Source organism: Dama dama, chromosome 11, assembly GCF_033118175.1.
Source record: "Dama dama isolate Ldn47 chromosome 11, ASM3311817v1, whole genome shotgun sequence".
In the NCBI taxonomy this organism is placed as follows: Eukaryota; Metazoa; Chordata; class Mammalia; order Artiodactyla; family Cervidae; genus Dama; species Dama dama.
This window is the reverse complement of record NC_083691.1, coordinates 17,989,476-18,005,395: the sequence shown is the minus strand read 5'-3', so window position 1 is coordinate 18,005,395 and position 15,920 is coordinate 17,989,476. Positions and strand designations below refer to the sequence as shown.

The following is a 15,920-nucleotide window of genomic DNA, read 5'->3' as shown; positions in this document are numbered from 1 at the left end:
CGCCGAGACTCTGCAGGGCAGAAATAGTGTATTGTTCAACTTACCAGTGATAACCTGAAGCCCAGTGCTTTGCAGATCATACCCTTTCAGCAGACTACTGTTAGATCGGACTGTTACTCAATTACAGCAGTGTAGAATTGCATGCATTTTCTCGGAATTATATAACAAAGATCATTTTTCCATACTAGATTTGTTTAAAGAGTATCTGGTAGCTTAAGGCGTGCAGCTTCAATTTCTAAGTTGGTTTTATAAAAAATTTTATTACCATTTTCTACTTAATCTTAGTCTGAAGGAATCTATGTCTTAATCTAAGTCACTATCTATGATTGATGACTGTTAAGTTTTATATGTCTTAAGGTGACATACATATAATCCACATAATGGATTGGGGAGAGAGGTAACAAGATTTGGAAATCTAAGATTTTCAATTTTTTAAATAATTGGTCAGTGTCTGTTACTACTTTTCTTTACTCATTGTAGTCTTGTGGGATTTTGTGCTGAAAAAAAATATTTGATCCAAATAAGGACTTTGTCAGACATATATGTGTGTGTGTTTACAAAGTAATTGCAAAAAGTACAAAGAACTCTCTTCTATGCATTAACCAGATTCACCAGGTGTAAAATTAAAAGTTAGGGTGCACATGGTCTCTGTAATTAAATTCATATTAATTTCATGTGGGAGAGGCCTATGTGTGCAGGTCTGGTGGAGGAGGAATTTAGACAGAAAAGCTCGCCAGAGGCCTGGACATGGCACAGTGCTTGGCATGTTCAAGCAGTGATGTGGTGAGGGAGAGGGGTAGGAGATGAGGTCAGCAGTGTTAACACCCTGTCACTTACAGTCATCTAGGCCAAGGTCAAACATTCGATTTTTACCTTGAGGACTCTGGGAAGCCACTGGAGGACTTTGAGCAAGGAAGGATGCAATCTGACTCAGTACTGCTCAAGGTGTGGTTCTTCAGTCAGCAACCACAGTGGTAGCATCACCTGGGAGCTTGTTAAAGGTGCCAGGGCTGTACCTGGACCTACTTATCAGAATCTCCCAGGGAAGGGCCCAGGCATCTGTTTCACACACTCTTCAGGTGATTCTGATGAGTATAATGATTTAAGAAGCTCTGGCCCAGCTTACATTTTCAAAAGATATCTGTGGTTGCCTTGTGGAGGACAGACCATCAGAAAGGCAAAAGGGAGGTAGGGAGAGCAGTTGGGATCTAGGTGAGAGGTCACAGTGGCTGGGCCAGGGTGGTTGAGATGGAGGTGGTGAGTAGGAATCAGATGTGAAATATATTTTATAAGTAGAACTGAAAAGTTTGCTCGTAGATTGAATGTAGAGTATAAGAGGAGGTGATGAGTCATTCATAATTCCAAGGTTTTGGCCTTAGAAGGATGGAGCTGGAGTGGCCATTGACTGATTGGGGTTACATAGCAGGGGGAACAGTGGAGTGCTTTCTCTTGTTTGTGGGTGATGAGGGGTGGGTTTGGGGGATGGATCTGGAGTTTGGGGGTGTGGATGAGTTAAGGCAGGGAAGCCTGGTGTGCTGCAGTTCATGGAGTTGCAGAGTTGGACACAGCTTAGTGACTGAAGAACAATAGTGAGTTAAGAGTGAGATGAGTTTGAGTCTTGGGAAGAGGGGGTTGGACATTTTGACAGCTGAGCTTCGGGGCTTTGTTTTCACTCCTGCCAGTGGAGGTGTGTTTGTACAAGCCTAAGGTTAGGAAAGATGTAGTTAGTAGTATCTTTTTTTCCCCAATCCAAAATTACATGTATTTTGTCTAATCTGCTTTAACAGGTATTGGAGTAAAGAAAACTATAGCTTTCTGTGAAAATGTCAGTTCTAATATCACAGAGTGTAATAAATTATGTAGAAGAAGAAAACATTCCTGCTTTGAAAGCTCTTCTTGAGAAATGCAAAGATGTTGATGAGAGAAATGAGGTAAGACCAAGTTTCTAAAGTTTAATTCTTTTTACAAATGTTTGTGGACTACCTACTAAGTAAGTGTAAGGCACTGTGCCAAAAGGGTAATGGTAAGTAAGAAATAAATAGTTCTCACCCTCAGTAATATTGACATAACTTCTCACAGTTAAAAGTACTTTGAATTCTGTACCTTTGAAATATACCTGAACTTCTATAAATGACTGAACATTGAATTAATGATTTAGATTTATGATTGAGAATTGTGGTTGACTTTTTTTTCCAGATAGAATAATCACTATTCAAGAATGATTCAAAAATTATTACCGAAATCAGAAGTATTTCTAGAAAACTTTAGAGGGGCTTCTAATCCCAATCTTTTTATAAAAGATGAACGAGAAAAAACAGATTAACCAGAAACTATTAGGGCTTTTTGAAATATTTTCTTTATTGGAGCCTCAGCTGTTTTCCTTAGTTGTTTATTATACACACCTTGGGATTTTAAAGGCCTGCATCTTTAAGAGACAGCTAAATAGGTTGTGTGTTCTGTTTACTAAGATTGGGGAGTAAATATTTATTGTTTTCATTAACTTGTATTAGATATTTCTATTCAACAATCCTAGCAGATAAATGGTAATTTTATCATGAACAGCTGAGCTGCAACATTTTAGGGACTAATAAACTAGGGAGGCCTGGTGTGCTGTGATTCATGGAGTTGCAAAGAGTTGGACACGACTGAGTGACTTTCACTTATTTCATGTAGTATAACATCCTAAATGACATGTTGGTTGATCCGTGTTGGAGCATGTGACATGATTTCCTTCCATATTAAAGCTGAATACTATTCGATTATATGTAGAAGGGCTTCCCTGATAGCTCATTTTGTAAAGAATCCTGCCTGCAGTGTGGAAGACCTGGGTTCGATCCCTTGGTTGGGAAGATCCTCTGGAGAAGGGAAGGGCTACCCATTCCAATAGTCTGGCCTGGAGAATTCCATGAACTGTATAGTCTGTGGGGTTGCAAAGAGTTGGACATGACTGAGCGACTTTCATATGTAGATACCATGTTGTGTTTATACATTTATCCACTGGTAGACATTCAGGTTGTTTGCTTTTCTTGGCTCTTGTGGATAGTGCTGCATGAACATGGGTATGCAAATATTATAAATGTTTTCAAAGCTACTGAATCAACAGTTATTACATTATTATTATTATTGACTACCTAATTTTTTTAAATATTAGCTGTCATTGAAAAATGGTATAAAAATTTTATTAGAGCAATACAATTATGATAACTCATATTTTATTCAGTATTTATGTAAATATGGTAATGGTTCTGTATACTTAGCTCATTTAATTTGCATAGCAGTTCTGTAAAGAATTATACTTATTTATCTCAACTTACAAATACACGACTTAATCTCTCAGATTCCGCCTGAACATATTTCCTGGTGAAATCCACATTGAATGCTGTTTTGTCTTAACATCAAACAGGCTATGATTTGTTTATGCCCTTTTGTCTTCCTTTGAGTCTTCAGAATAAGTTCATCTAATGATGATGTCTATATTTTCAATGTTTGTATATTGCACAAACTGTATTTTGGTTAGTTTACATCATTATTCCTTTCTATGATTATGAATAGTTAACAGTTGTTACACATAAATGAGATAAAGTTTATAATTGGAGATTGTTCACTGTTTTAAAAGAGCTGCTTATTGAAGTAGTCATTCTATTGGCATTAGTATATTTGGAGTAATAAAATGACAGTTTAAAAAGATTAAGCTTTACTTCTTAGATACTTTCTTTGGGAATATTGAGAAAATAGCTTCACTTGGAAGGAGAAAAATAATACACAATAAGCACAAAATTATATTGATCTTATTCACACAAAGAATGAAGTGTATTTGGTAAAAAACTTAAAATGTTATCAGGCATGCAGTGGCATTCAAGGAGTTTTAATGATATTTACCTCTAGTTTAGTATTATGTCAGTTAAAATTGGAGTTTTAAAATAATACTTTGAAACAACCTGGCATTGTTAAATTATGGCTCACTGTGAAGGTTATAGAGAGAGTAACTTTTTCAAGGCCTTTTTTTTTTTTTTTTTTTTTAGCATTTTGCTGCTTCTGCTTCTGATAAAATTTAATTTTTATTGAATTCTAAAGAGTTGCTTAGACTTTCTTTCCTTAAAAAAGTGAAGTACTTAATTACCTCATTTAATGTGTTTGGTTTTCAGTTTTCTAAAGGTTTCTTAAATGTTATCAATAAAAGAAAATAATGTGGGGGAAATTGCCTCTTGCCATCCTTAGCATATAATCGGTTGCAATTAGTAAATACCAGTTTTCTCCCTTCTTTCCTTTCTGCTTTATTTGTAAACTAAATAAAATTCTTGGCCTCTGAATATTGTCAATGATGGCAGGTCTTTGCCTTTTGTAGAGTAGTGAAGGGCTTTAATTTAATGTTATTTTTGAAAAGAGCAAAAAGTCACTATCAGCTCTTCTTGATACAGGGGTATAGTGTTGAGGTTGAACATTATTCTCCTGTTGAAGAAAGTGAAATGGGACTCTTAAGTTCAAGAGATGAATTTTGTCATGTGCTTACAAGTAGAGACCCTGAAGTAAAGTTCAAAGGAGAATTTAAAAATGTTTTATTTTCACTATAGTTACTGGAAGAAGTAGCTATCCTCAGAATGCCACTGCTTTAAAAGGCAATAGTTATTTAGGTCCAGTAAGGTGGCTCAGACAGTAAAGAATCTTCCTGCAATGTGGGAGACCTGGGTTCGATCCCTGGATTGGGAAGATGCCGTAGAGGAGGGCATGGCAACCCACTCCAGCATTCTTGCCTGGAGAATCCCCATGGACAGAGGAGCCTGGCGGGCTACATACAGTCCATGGGGTCGCAGAGAGCTGGACATGACTGAGTGGCTCAGCACAGCACAGCACACCTGAATACAAGTGGGACGACCCAGGAACTGGGAAGACCAAAAAGATGCTGAATAGGAGATGTTTTTGCATTGTAGCTTCTAGGAAGGTGAGATAAAGCATGGTACCTGCTGTGGGGAACTTCAGTTGGCATGGCAGTGTTCTGTTTTGGTGTGTTTTGGTTTGAGGTTCTTACCAGTAGAGTAGGGGTTCTATGAGTTATGTGATCCTGTATTTTTTGGGAAAGAAATAGACTTGAGATTTGCTGAGATGTGTGTGGCGGGTTAGGTAGGGAAGGGGCCTTTAGTGATTCACATTGAAGTAAAAGAATCAAGTTGTCATGATTGTTTGTTTCTGAGTCACTGTCTCTACAACTGTAGTTACTAGATGGGTTAAACCAGAACTAATAGAATAAATATGTTTTGTGATAAGGCATAACGTACAAGGTAAATATCATTATGTCTTTTCAGATTAATAAAACTTATGGCAGCCTTTCCTGAGAATCACTTATTTATTTGGATATTGAAGCTACAAAAGGTTAAGGATTGCTTTTGAGTGCGTATAACAACTCCCCAAATAGTGGCTTAATCAAATTAAGGTCTTACTTTTCTCATGTAATGACAAGCTGGAGGAGTCATTCCGAAGTTGGTATAATGGTCTCAGGATATCTTCCCAGGCTCCTTCTGCCCTTCTGGCCACTGCTATGCGTGCCAGTTATTCCCATCAGCAGTCTTGATACAACTGCAGCATTGTGTCCACATATCAGGCAAGAAGGAAAAGGGCACAGGGCAGCTGAGTTGGTCTAATTACCAAGCTTTCCCAGGAGATCTCACTAGAGTGGTAGCATGGATGGTTTCCAACTGCAAGTAAGGCTGAACAATATAGGTTTTTTTCGCTGAGCAGACTGCCACCCTGAACAAAATCCTGTTGCTCTAGATACTGGGTAGACAAATGGTAGTTTCTGCAAGAGAAATTTATGACTGTTCAAGTCTTATTTAGCTTGTTTCTAGTTAATCACGTTTATACCTACTTTCTTTTTGTATTATGGTTTTTTAATACACATCTAATTAATTTTTTCCCTCATACTCTAAAAGCACCTTTCTTTGCAAACTATCTGAAATGTGCCTGTGACCACAGAAGGTGAACAAAAAACGCCCGAGTCTTTGGAATTGCAGTTTTGAAAACTGATGTGCAAGTCCTATATCCTTCAGTTCAGTCACTCAGTTGTGTCTGACTCTTTGCGACCCCATGAACTGCAGCACACCAGGCCTCCCTGACTATCACCAACTCCTGGAGTTTACCCAGACTCATGTCCATTGAGTTGGTGATGCCAACCCACCATAATCTTCTGTCATCCCCTTCTCCTCCTGCCCTCAATCTTTCCCAGCATCAGGGTCTTTTCAAATGAGTCACCTTTTCGCATCAGGTGACCAAAGTACTGGAGTTTCAGCTTCAGCATCAGTCCTTCCAGTGAACACCCAGGACTGATCTCCTTTAGGATGGACTGGTTGGATCTCCATTCAGTCCAAGGGACTCTCAAGAATCGTCTTCAACACCACAGTTCAAAAGCATCAATTCTTCGGTGCTCAGCTTTGTTTATAGTCCAACTCTCACTTCCATACATGACCACTGGAAAAACCATAGCCTTGACTAGACAGACCTTTGTTGACAAAGTAATGTCTCTGCTTTTTTACACGCTGTCTAGGTTGGTCATAACTTTCTTTCCAAGGAGTAAGCGTCTTTTAATTTCATGGCTGCAGTCACCATCTGCAGTGATTCTGGAGCCCAGAAAAATAAAAAGTCAGCCACTGTTTCCCCATCTATTTCCCATGAGGTGATGGGACCAGATGCCATGATCTTAGTTTTCTGAATGTTGAGCTTTAAGCCAACTTTTTCACTCTCCTCTTTCACTTTCATCAAGAGGCTCTTTAGTTCTTCTTCACTTTCTGCCATAAGGGTGGTGTCATCTGCATATCTGAGGTTATTGATATTTCTCCCTGCAATCTTGATTCCAGCTTGTGCTTCCTCCAGCCCAGCGTTTCTCATGATGTACTCTGCATATAAGTTAAATAAGCAGGGTGACAATATACAGCCTTGACGTACTCCTTTTCCTATTTGGAACCAGTCTGTTGTTCCATGTCCAGTTCTAATTGTTGCTACCTGACTTGCATATAGGCTTCTCAAGAGGCAGGTCAGGTGGTCTTGTATTCCCATCTCTTTCAGAATTTTCCACAGTTTATTGTGATCCACACAGTCAAAGGCTTTGGTATAGTCAATAAAGCAGAGATAGATGTTTTTCTGGAACTCTCTTGCCTTTTCGATGATCCAGTGGATGTTAGCAATTTGATCTCTGGTTCCTCTGCCTTTTCTAAAACCAGCTTGAGTATCTGGAAGTTCACAGTTCATGTATTGCTGAAGCCTGGCTTGGAGAATTTTGAACATTGCTTTACTAGTGTGTGAGATGAGTGCAATTGTGCAGTAGTTTAAGCATTCTTTGGCATTGCCTTTCTTTGGGATTGGAATGAAAACTGACCTTTTCTAGTCCTGTGGCCACTGCTGAGATATCCAAATTTGTTGGCATATTTAATGCAGTACTTTCACAGCATCATCTTTTAGGATTTGAAATAGCTCAACTGGAATTCCATCACATCCACTAGCTTTGTGTGTAGTGATGCTTCTTTAAGGCCCACTTGACTTCACATTCCAGGATGTCTGGCTCTAGGTGAGTGATCACACCATCGTGATTATCTGGATCGTGAAGATCTTTTTTGTGTAGTTCTTCTGTGTATTCTTGCCACCTCTTCTTAATATCTTCTGCTTCTGTTAGGTCCATACCATTTCAGTCCTTTATTGAGCCCATCTTTGCATGAAATGTTCCCTTGGTATCTCTAATTTTCTTGAAGAGATCTCTAGTCTTTCCCATTTTACTGTTTTTCTCTATTTCTTTGCATTGATCTGAGGAAAGCTTTCTTATCTCTCCTAGCTATTCTTTGGAACTCTGCATTCAAATGGGGATATCTTTCCTTTTCTCCTTTGCTTTTCGCTTCTCTTCTTTTCACAGTTATTTGTAAGGCCTTCTCAGACAGCCATTTTGCCTTTTTGCATTTCTTTTTCTTGGGGATGGCCATGATCACTGTCTCCTGTACAGTGTCACGAACCTCCGTCTGTAGTTCATCAGGCTCTCTGTCTATCAGATCTAGTCCCTTAAATCTATTTCTCACTTCCACTGTATAATCATAACGGTTTTGATTTAGGTCATACCTGAATGGTCTAGTGGTTTTCCCCACCTTCTTCAATTTAAGTCTGAATTTGGCAATAGGGAGTTCATGATCTGAGCCATAGTCAGTTCCCGGTCTTGTTTTTGCTGGCTGTACAGAGCTTCTCCATCTTTGGCTGCAAATATAATCAGTCTGATTTCGGTGTTGACCATCTGGTGATGTCCACGTGTAGAGTCTTCTCTTGTGTTGTTGGAAGAGGGTGTTTGCTATGACCAGTGCGTTCTCTTGGCAAAACTCTTTTAGCCTTTGCCCTGCTTAATTCTGTACTCCAAGGCCAAATTTGCCTGTTACTCCAGGTGTTTCTTGATTTCCTACTTTTGCATTCCAGTCCCCTCTAATGAAAAGGATATCTTTTTTGGGTGTTAGTTCTAAAGGGTCTTGTAGGTCTTCATAGAACCGTTCAACTTCAGCTTCTTCAGTGTTATGGGTCGGGGCATAGACTTGGATTACTGTGACATTGAATGGTTTGCCTTGGAAACGAACAGAGGTCATTCTATATCCTTAGGGACATAGATTCACCTAGTTGGCTTTAATATATATATTATACCAATGACTTTGATATTTCATTTTTTTATCCCAGTTGATTAGAAGACAGAAACATGCTGTAGAAAGGAAGTCAGAGACATTAGCGCTGACAGAGGCAAGCCTTGTATAATGATTGATGTCTGTAGTTATGACTCAGAATCATAAACATAATGGTTAAGTTAATCTGTTTAACAAGTAGCAATGTGCACGTTACGTTAAGAAAAAACAGTTATCATAAAGTTGTAATCAAATATATTTAAAGGATAAACTTTTCACCTGGAAAATCTACTTATGCATAATGTCTCATTCTCTAATGACTCTGGTTGAATGACATGTGACTACCACATGTAATTTAGCATCCATCATTATATGAGTGTCTGTATGTAACTTGATTTACTTGTGTACCTTAACTCAGTCTTTGTGTTTCTCTTTACTTATATCTTACAGTAGCACGTGTTGTTACTAGGATTATTTGCTTGTTCGTATGTTGCCATTAGTAGATTTGTAAATTCTTCTGGACTTTGCTCACTCTTTTACTCAATAAATATGTGAACACCTGTGTGGCAGTCACTGCGCCTTACGGGGGAGTTTCAGTATTCAACAAAACAGGCATGCTTCCCACCCTTGGGGAATTTAGGGCCTTTAGAGGAAACACAAATAACAGTTGTTCATCATGCAAATAAAAGTGTAAGTACAAACAAGGATTAGCATGGTACACGACATTAGAGTGGGTTAGCAAGTCTTCCCTGTGGAGTTGGTGTTTGACCCAAGAGATGCCAGGTGGGAAATAGTTAATTGGGTGGGATAGAGGGATATAGAGATGGGAAAGAGCTTGCGTACAGTTTGAGGGCACAAGTGTGAGGAGGAAATGGCCTGGCACAGGTTTCAAGGTAGATTTTCATGGACCACAGGCCATGTAAGGACTTCGGTTCTTATCCAGAAGAGCCTAGGAAACCATTAAGGATTTTAAGCAGTGGGATATTGTCAAATTAGCATTTAAAAAAAATAACTGAAAAACTGAAAAAAACAACAAAATAAAAATAACTGATGTTTTCCTGCACATTGATATACATTCAGTAAATAGGTGCTTAATCTATCAAATGGAACTCAGGTTTTGGTGTAATTTTTTTCTTTATACGTTGGTATGTTTTGGCACCTTTAGTACTGTCACTATTAGCTTTTGGTCTGTTTCATGTCATGGCATGTACAGAAAATGATCGTATGCATCCCTGACTTGGGATAGACGAAGCTGACAGCTGGAGGGAACCTGTCCCAGGATCCATCTGCCCAGGCCCTGCCCAATGGTCTCAGGGCTGCTGGAGCCCGTGTCTTACTGCCGTGACTCATTCTGGGGACAGGCTGGACAGCACTGCTGTAGCTAGTAGGAACTTTAGTGAGTTAGGTTATAAGGGAAGGCTTCAGAACACTCCATGATATTGCAGCACCTGTATTGTTTTTACTGTTTTAGTTTTCTTCCTCTGGTCCTGATAAAAACATCTTATACACACAGCAAAACCACATTGTGTATCAAATTCTAGCTGTATTGTTAGAGGATTTGGTTGCCATAGATATTCTGAGATTATTGTATAAATTGTGGAAGTTGCTTTTCAGTGCCTAGTATTACACATGTTGCTTATTTTGAATAAAATTGCAGTGCCCAAAACAGATTATGAATGCTATTGTAAAAAAAAAAAAAAGCATTTTCTCTTGGACTTTCATATTATTAGTAAACTGAAAACTTGAATTCAGAGGTGTTTCTAAATTAAGTGCTGTAAATAGAGCTGAACGTCATGGAAATGTATGGGTGGTATATTTAACTGGTGTGTCACCTAACATGCAGCATCCTGGATGTTCTCTGTGTCTCTTCTGTCTCTAGTGTGGCCAGACTCCATTGATGATAGCTGCTGAACAAGGCAATCTGGAAATAGTGAAAGAATTAATTAAGAATGGCGCTAATTGCAATCTGGAAGATTTGGTATATATTGATTTACTCATTTGCCTTTTTCTTTTCTTTAACTTTGCTGCTTGGTTTTAAGAAGTGATTTCAGAAGCAATAAATTACAGATTGTATTTCTGCTGTGTATCAACATTGCTCAGTAATATGCTAACTCGATTTTTTAAAAAGGGCATTTATTACAGGAGAGAAATTTTTACCTTCATTGAGAAGTCTCAGCTCTTTGTGTATTTTTTTATGTATAGATAGCACTCACTGAATAAGGAGCACATGTAGCCACTCCAGTATTCTTGCCTGAAAAATACCATGGACAGAGGAACCAGGTGGGCTACAGTCCATAGGGTTGCAAGAAGTTGGACACGACTGAGTGACTAAGCATGCACACATATACACACACTCAAAATGAAATGCCTGCCTAGAAGATATCCATGTAAGAGTCATACTGCTAAGTAACTCCCCATAATGGTATCTTCTTATTAGAAACATCATTACCTAGGATAAGTCAGAAAGATGTGGTCCCTTCTGATACCATTTGTAAAGGATAAATCACTATTTGAGAGACTTGCTTCTCTGCTTCTGCGGAATTATTTTTCAGGGTCCCATAGCCACATCTGTTTTTCTGTTTGTCTTTATAATTCAAAGTGATGATACTAAATTGATGATTGTAATTGAATGATCATTTGAATTAAATGACAGTACACGTGAATAAAAGGATAGGATACTTGCAGCCTTTAAAAAATAAAGGAGACCAGTCCTTTATCCCATTGTTTCTGAGCACATCACATGGGATGGCTTTAGTTTAATAGTTTGTAAATATGCTTTTTTATTTGACTGAAGGCTTTTGAATTTCAATTTATAATGTTGTAGCCACACAGATTAGCTCTGAGGTTTTGATACTCATTTTTTCTCCTTTTTAAAAAACACAGTGATTAAAAGTCCAGTGAAAAGACTGCACAAGAGTCGTGAAGCCATTTCTACATCATTATAGTCATATAGGTAGCGAGATAAATTCTTAACAGAGCTTATGCTTCAGTGTTATTTCAGAGTAGCTTAGAATGTGTCAGATCATGTCAATTTGGTATGATCTTCTGGTATGTAAATTCAAATTTACCTGACTTTGGAATGTTATTTTTTGTTTTGAAATGATAACATTTATGTCTGTATATTCAAGGATAACTGGACAGCGCTTATATCAGCCTCAAAAGAAGGGCACCTGCACATTGTGGAAGAACTGCTCAAATGTGGGGCTAATTTGGAGCACCGGGATATGGTATGGATACTCTTTACAGTTGTTAATCAGTTGGAGTCTTATTAATGGTAATAGATATTTGTGAAGTCTTGTATTTTTGTGTGTCAGATGACGTTTTTAGGGTTAGGCATTGAAATGACCATCAAGAGTGCTTTAAAATCCTGGTGAGATAATGTACCTCCTTAGAATACTCTTAATCACATTTTCTGTTTATTTTAGAGTTTAAAATTCTGAAATATTGTTAAGACAACACATTACTCTTTATAATGTATCAATGAGAGAATTGTTTTCTTTAAGGAGAACTTTAAGAGGGACATAGTATAGTTTTGAAAATATTTTCAGTGCTTACAGTTATGATATTCAGAATAATATTTATAAGTTTATTTTAAAAATGTAACTGTTCAGATATGCCCTCTGTACGCATTACAAGTTTCTCAAGATCTGATTCTTAATCATCTTAGCTCTTATTTGATCTTGGCATGTGCCTAAAGCATAAAGGTGAAGAAAAGGATCATGAAGGCTTCTTATTCTACAAAATGTTGAAGTTGAACTGCCTTGATAAAACATGTATTACTTTGCTGATGATGCTTTATGAAGTACAGGTGGTCTGAATTTTTAAGAAACTTCAGCATTCTACCACCTTTCACTTAATATTATATCGTACAATATAATTTATACAGTGTTCTACAGTATTATACTTACTCTCAAAACTCAGTGAAGTAATGGTATACTTATTTTTATAGAAAGATACAGAACTATTTGTATCCTTCCTTTTGCTGAAAAGAAATGGAAGTACATCGCTATAAAAGTTTAGGGAGAGAAGGTGATGATGTCAGTAACCTAGGCAAAGGATGGATACCTGACAGGCAGGAGGAAAAGGTAGTGTTCTTATCTTATTGGCATGTAAAGTAGAAGAGAAATTCATGGAATTACCTAGTTCCCAATAGTTTATTAAAAGAACCATACCAGTTTATCAGGTGAATTAATATTAGGTGATTTTTCTATTTTCATAATTCCATTACATTTAGTAATTGAAATTAAAGAAGAGTTTTGTCTCTCTCAATAAATATCTATGTGTAGATATATATTTTAGCATTTCCTTTCCCTGATAGCTCAGTTGGTAAAGAATCTGCCTGCAATGCAGGAGACCCTGTTTCGATTCCTGGGTTGGGAAGATCTGCTGGAGAAGGGATAGGTTACCCACTCCAGTATTCTTGGACTTCCCTTGTGGCTCAGTGATAAAGAATCCGCCTGCAACGTGGGAAACCTGGGTTCAATCCCTAGGTTGGGAAGATCCCCTGGAGAAGGGAAAGGCTACTCCAGTATTCTGGCCTGAAGAATTCCAAGGACTGTAGTGTCTGGTGTCGCAAAGAATCAGACCCGACCAAGCGACTTTTACTTTCACTTTCTTGCATTACAAAATGCTTCAGGCTCTGGTTCATCTTATATTTTCCCTGCCTTATTTCCGTGATCCTCCCTCTTGGAATCAATCAGTTTCCCAAGGGGCCCTAGTTCTTGATATTCTAAAGTGATATTTAGAAACCAATAATCTAGGTGTCGGGTGTACTTATTGCTACTGGAATGTCTCTGCTTCTTGTCCTCCTCAGTGGATAGATGTAGAAAATACAAATGGGTATATTAACTTTTGCATGCATGTCACATACGTCTATTCTGTATATCTCTGTGTGTGTGTGTATATATATATATGTATATAAATAAAGAGACTCAGTTGATGTGTGTGGGTGTATTTTTGTTTTAATGAAAAGACTTAGTTGATAACTGTGAACCCAGTCTACAGTAAGCCTTTCCCATGTTCTTAATTTGTAACACTCTTCTGACTGTGAGAAATCTGGCTCTCACTATCAACACAGAATGTTTACTTATTTGTTCAACTCTAGTAAACAAATAGTTTCAGAATTTCTAACCCATACCCTGAGAGAAACAGATTTGCTACTAAATACAGTGTTTGTATACAGTTCTTTTTGTCTGTAGTATTACAGAATTCAAAATACTGCTTTTTGACATTACCTGGATCAGGTTCTAAGTAATTGTGTGATATTCTTGTAATATAATTAATTCATCCTGATCTGTATTCTCTCTGTCTTTCCTATATTCTAGTTGATTTTTTAAAGATTTACATCCAGTAAAATTCACTCTTTGGCGTTCAGTTCTGTGGGTTTTGGCAGGTTGTGATGCCGTTCATCCACCGTAGCTCTGTGCAGAGCAGTTCCATGGCCTCACCTGTACTCCCATGCTGCTTGTTTGTAACCACCCCCTCCACCCATTCCCCAGTCCGTGGCTGCCACTGTCTGTTTTCCCTTTCCATAGTTTTGCCTTTTTCAGATTAGAGCAGCTTATTTTATTTTACCTCTATTGTGATGATGAAACAGAATCAAAAGGATTAAGTGGTTTATATTCTTGCATCCAAATTTGGATTGGTCCAAATACTGACTTTCTTTTTTTTAAGCAAAACATTCACTTCTTAGTATAATTTGATTACATTTGTCACTTTTATTGAATTGCATGATAGCTAAAGAGAACACTGCTAAAACAAAGAATGTTGCTTTGTAGCTTAGAAGATAGAAAGTTACCATGCCATTAATTCATACTTAATCACTTTGCTCGCCCCTGGAAATCATGATCTATAGATCATTGCCTTTGTATCCTCTCTTTCTTAGCAAGAGGTATGATACTGATCTGGAATTTATAGGATGGGTTTAGATGCAGGAGTTGAATGGGATGGCTGGAATCCACCTATGGAAAAAAATCTAGACTCACACCAGGAGGAGAGTATCTAGAGACATAGCATGTTTGCTGAAGGAAAACACTTAAATAGCCAAAATAAATCTTGGACATTTAGAAGAGTCCAATATGAATGTTCCCTATATCAATTTCCAAAAATATAATACAAACTTTGGAGTAATCATTACTGGACTTAAGAGATTGGACTTTGTCCAGATACGACTCTGTATTTCCCTGGGGAGCTTGGGTATTTAGAACTACATAGTAGTGATTTCTTAAAACAGTGGTTTTATAGAGAATGTTCACAAAAGAAGCTTCATTAATGACATTTTTGTGTTTGGAGACAGTCCAGTGTTTTATTTCCCTCCTCTCTCCCTTTTTTTTTCCCTGAAGGGAGGATGGACGGCTCTTATGTGGGCATGTTACAAAGGCCGTACTGAAGTGGTTGAGCTGCTGCTTTCTCATGGTGCCAATCCAAGTGTTACTGGTCTGGTAAGCGTTAACAAAAAATTCATCTGTAATACAAGTGGTAAGTTCTTTTAGGAAATACTTAGGATTGGTTGTACTTTGGACTTCGTAATGGATAAAATGATCTCAATCTTACTAAAGATAATTCAGAATGTGATTTCAAAACACAAGGGAATTTTTTTCTCAAGCTAAGCTTTTTTCCTCAATTTTTATCAACAAAAAAGCAACTTAAATGTTAATTACAGCTATATAACGTTTCAAAAGGAGATTTTGAAATCCTTTTGTCATCTTGCCTGTGTTCTATGGGTATGCATTCTTAACTTAAGCTCTTTTAAAGAAGAGAGACATTTACCAAATACTCATGTCAGTTTTCTGTGTATTCTTATTGGTTGTAATACATGCATTACTGCTTTGCTTGAAGCTTGCTGTGACTGCAGGCTAAGTAATAATTTTATTGATGGGGGACTTCTTTCACAGTGCATATGTATGTCAGTTCATCATGTACACTTCAAATACCTTACAGTTTTATTTGTCAATTATGCCTTAATACAACTGGGAAAAAAATCAGTTTTATTCAAGTTGATAGAAGGATTATAAAGAAAGATTTCACATTCTTCTTCTTAGTCTTACCTGTTGGCTAGATAATTACCTTAAGTGTGTTGAATCTATAAAAATAAATATGTTCGTAATATATATTTATTTAAGGTTGAGTACATCTCCATTCCCAGTTACATATTCTGAGATTTATGTGTGTTTTTAAATGGTCTGTGACTTGACTTTTTAAAAAATATTACCTTGTATTGCTCCCTGTGTTATTTACTCTTCTTAGCAAATGTGTGCTATAGATATCAACCTAAAAGACTTTTTCTTTCCC

The 15,920-nt window shown here is 37.5% G+C and overlaps 1 protein-coding gene across 11 annotated transcripts in view; it reads left to right on the top strand.

Moving 5' to 3' along the window:
• Nucleotides 1-15,920, top strand: part of KIDINS220 (kinase D interacting substrate 220) — a 90,174-nt gene that overhangs the window by 4,342 nt on the left and 69,912 nt on the right. For all 11 annotated transcript variants that reach the window (XM_061154779.1, XM_061154782.1, XM_061154774.1 and 8 more), the window contains 4 exons: nucleotides 1,788-1,931; nucleotides 10,510-10,608; nucleotides 11,759-11,857; nucleotides 14,972-15,070. In XM_061154779.1, coding sequence (XP_061010762.1) covers nucleotides 1,824-1,931; nucleotides 10,510-10,608; nucleotides 11,759-11,857; nucleotides 14,972-15,070 — 405 coding nt within the window. In that variant the 5' untranslated portion in view covers nucleotides 1,788-1,823. The remainder of the gene's footprint in view (nucleotides 1-1,787; nucleotides 1,932-10,509; nucleotides 10,609-11,758; nucleotides 11,858-14,971; nucleotides 15,071-15,920) is intronic.